The sequence below is a fragment of the Sebastes umbrosus genome, chromosome 15, assembly GCF_015220745.1.
Source record: "Sebastes umbrosus isolate fSebUmb1 chromosome 15, fSebUmb1.pri, whole genome shotgun sequence".
NCBI classification, from domain to species: Eukaryota; Metazoa; Chordata; class Actinopteri; order Perciformes; family Sebastidae; genus Sebastes; species Sebastes umbrosus.
The window spans coordinates 31,225,517-31,233,086 of NC_051283.1; the positions used below are offsets into that span (position 1 = coordinate 31,225,517).

At 46.7% G+C, this 7,570-nt stretch overlaps 1 protein-coding gene across 1 annotated transcript; it reads left to right on the plus strand.

The window, feature by feature from the left end:
• The first annotated feature begins 473 nt into the window (after positions 1-473).
• ccn2b (cellular communication network factor 2b) lies at positions 474-6,089 on the plus strand. Its single transcript, XM_037794708.1, has 5 exons — positions 474-615; positions 3,128-3,347; positions 3,893-4,144; positions 4,477-4,736; positions 5,032-6,089. Exons 1-5 carry the CDS (start codon positions 556-558, stop codon positions 5,338-5,340), a joined length of 1,101 nt encoding a protein of 366 aa, XP_037650636.1. The 5' UTR covers positions 474-555; the 3' UTR covers positions 5,341-6,089.
• Positions 6,090-7,570: the final 1,481 nt, after the last annotated feature.

Genomic DNA, 7,570 nt, shown 5'->3' on the forward strand with positions numbered 1-7,570 from the left:
GTCTGTCTGTCTGTCTCTGTTTATGAGCGTCCACTGTCCACTGCTGTCCTGCTGTTTATCTGGCGTTTGGCACATGTTGCCCACATTTTCCACCATCGTTCCATCTGCTACATGAAACATTCCTGAAGTCCAAACTCAGACTGTTTGTCCTCCGTGGAGCTGCAGCTCCTGGCTTTGAATGCTCACATTACAGTAACTGTCAAAGCCACTGTGGAGCTGATGAACACTGCAGATTGGATTGCAAATTAAGCCTCTAAATGGCTGGTCATCTGGTGTTAATCACCTCAAAGTTAACATCCCTGTTAGTTTGTCCATTTTGTCCACCACGCCCCTGTGAACTGATGATGTGACCGAGGAGTCTGTCCCCGTGAGACGGTAAAGTATGATTTGGAACATTTCTAGCTCTCGGAGCAGAGTGGCATGGCTCAGCTTTCTCTGGCTACACCCACGGGGCTGGTATTTAAGTCCGTTTCTCCTCCCAGGCTTCATCAGTCTGCTGCGGGGAGAATAACAAGAGCGAGCCTCCTACCAGGAACCAGGACTACTGACAGAAACATGTCTCTGGAAACTTCAGCCACATTCTCTGTTCTCCTGCTCATCATCATCATCTCATCGGTACGTTTTCCTTTAACAAACTAATATCCTGTTGAAGTAAAGAGTCATTTGAGGATGGTGTTGTGCTGCTTTGGTAACATGTGAGCGGTCAGATTAGGAAACCTACATCATAAAGAACTGAACCTCTGATGAGAACGTTTCAGGATTGTTGCATTCAGGTAGAAACGGAGGGAGCTCCTGCTGGAAGTGTTTTTATTTCCCATCGGTTGCTGCTGTCATGTTTTCTTCCTCCGTCTCTGCTGGGCTGATGCTGAACAGTAAGAAGGAAACAAAACATGGAAAATATTTGCTGGCCATGTGATCACAGTCTGGAGTCGCCATCTTGTGGCTTTGTGTGCAGTCCAGACCGAAACCTTCACAGCCTCACTCCAGAAGCCTCCACTACCTTTATAAAACACAGAATCTGCTCCCTATGTAGAGAACGTTCTCACATTATACGTGACAAATATATTGATATATTCACATTTATTTCATTTCTTATAGTGATGTTGTAGCAAATACATTTGTTTGTCATCAGTCAGCTCTTCTTCTACCACTGCATTCATTTTGCACATTAAAGGCAGCGTTGACGATGTTCTCCAGTATCTCTGTTCTATTGGTTGAAATGGTGTTTCCCCCCCGACAGCGATCCATTACTGATGAGCTCTGAAAAAGGAAAAGAGCCGTCATCTGTAGCTGCTGTAATCCTGTAAAAACGTCTACCAATCACTGCCTCGAGGTCCGCTTGGAAAGAACCAATCAGACGCCTCCCTGCCTCCCTGCTTGTGCTCTACCCTTGGCGTGCTCCAGCCTGAACTCAAAGCGCGTCGCGCGTAGTTACACTCCTGAGGCGATGCTACTTTCACATGATGCTAGCTTTCCAACATCGTCCACCCTACCTTTAAGTATAACGGGAAAGAGGAAAGTAGTCCGAGGTTCTGCCGGGTTCGGAGCTCGCTCAACTGTTATTGGAGCACAGGATGAAAAGGGGCGGGACTTAGGAAGGGTCAATTATCACATTTTTTAAAGAAAAGACACAATAGATGAGGGAAGACTCATAAATCATGCCTCCATGTGTTGACTCAACAGAGATAACATATCCAGAAGGCCTCTCGCCTCTCACCTGCTTTTACTGTTTTCTTTAACATAAATATTTCCACCATAAATTGATGCAAAAAAAAGGCACAAATCAGTGCGTACAAATTCATCAGAACGCAGGAGAAGAAGTGTTTGACGCTCACATTTTCCTGGGAGAGGACCTCTCGACCTCCGCTCTATGTGTACCCCCCAAATGTTAAAATTACACCTACCTTATTTAATACATTTTAATATTCCTTTAAGAAGAAAAATCATGTTCCTCTGTGTCCTCTGGTGCTCCTAACGGCATCTGCAAGATTTCACAGACCGGAGGAAAACAACCGATCAGAGCCGAGCTGTCCAGCTGCCGTCTCTGAGAGCCGGCTGTCAATCACTCTGAACTCCGACCAAACGGTCAAACTAGGCAGCGCTGATCAAATATGAATCAATATTCTGTTACGTTAATGCCTATTTCTCTCCTCACATGTTCTCAGAATCATCTTGTAGTGCACAGTTTAGCTGGAACATGAGAATGTTTGTGACCTGGCAGCCATGTTGAGATCAGCTGAGGAAATACTAAACACCGCTGAAAGGTTATTATGGGATGTTTGCCCAGTGATGCCTGATTGTACACGAGTAGCTCTTCAGGTTTGCTTTGTTCTCCTTACTGAGCTCTGGTCAGCCAAAGCCACTGGAGGGTTGAGCAGATAATCGTGCATGGACAGGAAGACTGCAGCCTTTGTGAACGAAGCCGCTTGGGGACGGACAACAAACAACATCTGACATATCTGATAAAGTTGTTATGGCAAATGTATTAGCCAACAGTTGTCTATTTAAACAGACACATAGCAATATTATCATTCATTTGGAGAGGTGTTTGTGTCCAACGTTCACTCTCCTTGAGTTCTGGTTTGGTCTCTATCAACTCCTGAGGGAACTATCGGTCTCTTTATCTGCTAAATGCTCCACTATGTTCACCAGCTGGTGTCTAACTCTGACCAGTAGGGATGAGAACGTGTTGCCCTCCACCACCCCACCCTCTTACTGTATGTGCTATATATCTATGGTGTTGTCTGTTTAACTACCATACGTTGTTCATGTTTGTTATCTGTAGAACCATTTGCTCTAAATGATCACTGTCTTGTTGTGCGTGTCTTCATTGTGAATCGTAGGAGATGAACTGTGCAGCTCAAAGTCAGACACCGTCCACCTCTAAGACAGTTACTGCACAGCCACAAAGGTCACTTGTCTTTGATTGTGGTGAGGACGGTCTGGGACATTGGGGTCGGAACAAACAAACTAAAACAAAAGAATGTGGATAAACAATATCTCCTCTTACCTTAGCTGCTGTACTCTACTCTCTCTGTACTGTTTCCATGTCTACTCTCATCCTGCTGCATCCTGCTGTTACTAGTTCCACCTGATCTCATCCTGTGGTTTGTGTGTTTTGTTGCAGACAGCGGCCCTGGACTGTTCCCAGCCCTGCGCCTGCCCTGCAGACCCCCCACCACCCTGCCCAGTGGGGACCAGTCTGGTCCTGGACGGCTGTGGCTGCTGTAAGGTGTGTGCCAGGCAGCTTGGGGAGCCCTGCTCTCTGCTGGAGCCCTGCGACCATCACAAGGAGCTCTACTGTGACTACACCCTGCTGAGTGACACGGAGACCGGCATCTGCATGGGTAACACCACCATATAACATCTGGATTCACTATCATACTGGTGAAACATAACATCTGTATTCACTACCATACTGGTGAAACATAACATCTGTAATCACTGCCATACTGGTGAAACATAACGTCTGGATTCACTCCCATACTGGTGAAACATAACATCTGTATTCACTGCCATACTGGTGAAACATAACGTCTGGATTCACTCCCATACTGGTGAAACATAACGTCTGGATTCACTCCCATACTGGTGAAACATAACATCTGTAATCACTGCCATACTGGTGAAACATAACATCTGTATTCACTGCCATACTGGTGAAACATAACATCTGTATTCACTGCCATACTGGTGAAACATAACGTCTGGATTCACTCCCATACTGGTGAAACATAACATCTGTAATCACTACCATACTGGTGAAACATAACATCTGTAATCACTCCCATACTGGTGAAACATAACATCTGTATTCACTCCCATACTGGTGAAACATAACATCTGTATTCACTGCCACACTGTTGTCTGCATGTTTCCTGTCTGTCTGCAGCTCAGGAGGGTCAGACGTGTGACCTGGGGGGTGTAATATACCGCAGCGGAGAGTCCTTCCAGCCCAGCTGTAAGCACCACTGTGTGTGCATGAACGGTGAGATCGGATGCGTGCCGACGTGTGCCAGCGACGTCCGGCTGCCCTCCCCCGACTGCCCGTACCCGCACCCCGTCCAGATCCCCGGGAAATGCTGCGAGGAGTGGGTGTGTGACCAGTCGCCTCGAGATCACCACTACCAGTCGGTGATGGCCGGTCAGTGTCGCCTCCATCACATCAGCTGCTCTTAGTTTGACTGACTGGTTGAGATATTACACTAATAGCTCTGATGAGTAGATTCCTCCTGGCGATCTGTGCACTTCATACAATTATTTAGTTCCTTCAATTTAGTAATTTAGGGTTAGATGTGGTAAACCTTTATTGATACCCAGGAGAAGAAGCAAGACTACAGTAGTGACTCTGAGAGGCTGCACATCAGAACAAACACCGTTTGTGTTCATCAGTGATTCCTCCTGCCTGCCAGCTCGGCCCCTCACTGTCACCTCACTGACATCTTCTTCCTCTCACCCTCTGGACTCTTCTTGCAGGAGCCTCTCAGATTCACCCGTTGCCGTCTTCACATCCTGCCTCAGTCTTCAGACGAGTGTCTCCTCATCACGGACTGCAGGCAGAGAGCCCCAGAGACAACTGTATAGTCCAGACTACGGAGTGGAGCGAGTGCTCGGCCAGCTGCGGCATGGCCGTCTCGTCTCGCATCACCAACGACAACCGGCGCTGCCAGCTGGAGAGGCAGACCAGGATCTGCATGGTCCGACCCTGCAACAGCCAGCAGGAGCAAGAAATCAAGGTCAGTGTGTTTCCCTTTTACAAGCAATGGGGTTACAGAAGTCAAAAAAGATATTCCACAACAGCTACTGTGAATATTAAAAGTGTTGTGCCAGTTACTGAGATGGTCCATTAGGATGTGATGGTGTACAGGTATTGAGTGATATCCAGCATCCACTGTAGATCAATGACTGTCTGAAGGGCAGTTTGTGTACTATATTATACTGTATACATCATCACAGCCACAATGAATATGACCTGAAGTACATCGACTCTCTGATGATGCTGACATGTGATTCACTGATTCTGTCCCACAGAAGGGGAAGAAATGCATCCGAACACCAAAGGCCCAGCGAGGGATGCACTTCGAGCTGTCGGGCTGCTCCAGCACCAAGCTGTACAGACCAAAGTTCTGCGGAGTCTGCACGGACGACCGCTGCTGCACGCCACACACGACCGTCACGGCCGAGGTGGAGTTCCGCTGTCCGGAGGGAGAGGGAGTCTTCACCAAGAAGATGATGTTCATCAAGACCTGCTCCTGCCACCGTGACTGTCCACAAGACAACGACATCTTCCTGGCGTCCAACACGCGGAGGATGATCGGAGACTATGATAATGACATGTGATGGGAGGGTTACGCACACGTACACACACACACACACACACACGCACACACACACACACACACACACACACACACACATCAGGACGGCACAGTTCTTATCTTCTCAAAGAGATGACATTCTTTGTTTGTTTCAACAGCAGGTGAAAAGATGAATAGTCATCAAGTTGATGTTGCTACGAGGTGTTGGTCTGGAAGACTGGAACTGGCACTTTAACTGGAAGATGGATGTTTAAAATGAACCTTATTTTAACCTTGCTAACCCCAATTTAGTGTCTGGAGGACATACAAAACACACACAATGTTATCCCAGCCAGAAAACTAGAAATCCGAAAAGACCAGCCGAGTTTAGAGATGAAGGAGAGAACCAAATACTTCCTTTCCTTTTGTTTAACCTTCGTTTAGTTGATGTAAAGATGCAGCTCTAACGTCCCCAGACTTTATGACCAGTAAAGGTACACGTGTGAAATCTGGTGGACATACGCACTGAGAAAGAAATGTAAGGACACGTATCAGATGTTCCATGATCCCACCGTAGAGCTGGTGACGTATCCTGGTACTCAGGGTTTAGTGTTGGTACCCCAGAATCAAAGAAGAGCTGCCGGGTCAGTTCAACAATTAGACAGAGAATTACACCGATCAGCCAGAACATCATGACCAGCTGCCTAATATTGAGTAGGTCCTCCTCCTGACCCGTGGAGGTTTGGACTCCTCTAGACCTCTGAAGGTCTGCTGTGGTATCTGGCACCAAGCCGTCAGTAGCAGATCCTTTAACTCCTGTATAAGTTGCGAGGTGGGGCCTCCGTGGATCGGACTTGTTTGTCCAGAACATCCCACAGATGCTCCATCGGATCGAGATCTGGAGAATCTGGAGGCCGAGTCAACACCTCCAACTCATTTCCATTCAAATGATGTAAAAGAAAACGTGATCCATCAGACCGGGCCACCTTCTTCCATCGCTCTGTGGTCCAGTTCTGATGCTCACGACGTGCCCAGTGTAGGCACCTTTGAGCGGTGGACATGGGTCAGCACGGGCACCCTGACCGGTCCCCATACCAACAAACTGCTCCTCACTGTGTGTTCTGACACCTTTCTATCAGAACCAGCATTAACTCTTTCAGCAGTTTGAGCTCCAGTAGCTCTTCTATTGGATCAGACAACATGGGCCAGCCTTCACTCCCCACGTGCATCAATGAGCCTCGGGTCTGACCCTGTCACCGGTTCACCGGTTCTCCTTCCTTGGACCACTTTTGGTCGGTCGTGACCACTGCAGACCAGGAACAACCCACAAGAGCTGCAGTTCTGGAGATGCTCTGACCCGGTCGTCTAGCCAGCACTATCTGGCCCTCGTCAAAGTCGCTCACATCCTCACACTGGCCCATTTCTTCTGCTTCCAACACAAAGTTTGAAGTTCAAAATGTTCACTTGCTGTCTAATATATCCCCCCCACTGCCAGGCGCCATGGTAACCAGATAATCCATGTTATTCACTTCACCTGTCAGTGGTCTGAAGGTTATGGCTGATCGGTGTATATATACTGTATATATATATATACGTATATATATATATGTACCATGAACTGTACGCTACCTAACAGTTAACAGGACAGTTTAAATGAATGAAACAACGTACCTGAGGTACCCAGCTCTGCTGTTTCCTGTTAACTCCAGGTATCCAGCGACCGTCACCACAATGACTAAAAAAAACATCAATTTCCGTTGGACTTTAATATGATTATTGTGCATTTAATCTTTTATTCTGACATTGATGGTGGACCGCTGATCAGTCTAGTTCAGTGTCCTTCGTCATATTTGACCTTTAAGACTTCACACTTAGTTCTCTCCGTTCTGACAGTACGGTCTGAAGACCAACGGAAGACAGACAAGTGTGTAACATGACTGAAGAATTGCTGTTACTATTATTTACTGTATATTTAAAAAAAAAAGAAAAAAGAAAAGAAGGACGGACGGACAAATTTTGCATTTGGCAAATATCTCTTATGTAAATACGGTGAGACTTTGTACAGTTTTGTACTATAATTTATGTTTAACAGTGTTGTAGTTGTGTAACTGTAACCAGCTGACTGAGACGGAGGGGAGTTATTCTCTGTTCCAATAAACAAAGTCTATTTTTATAGATACACTGCGTGTTCGTCTTTGTTCCTGCAGCTGAGAATAGAAAGCGTTGAGTCGGTTGTGCTCGTTGATGTCAGTTATTCTGCTCTAAAAACAGCA

Coding starts and splice junctions, on each gene's coding strand:
- ccn2b (XM_037794708.1), top strand. CDS start 556: ATGTCTCTGGAAACTTCAGCCACATTCTCTGTTCTCCTGCTCATCATC. Junction 616..3,127: donor TCATCATCATCATCTCATCG/GTACGTTTTCCT, acceptor GTTTTGTTGCAG/ACAGCGGCCCTGGACTGTTC. Junction 4,145..4,476: donor CTACCAGTCGGTGATGGCCG/GTCAGTGTCGCC, acceptor CTCTTCTTGCAG/GAGCCTCTCAGATTCACCCG.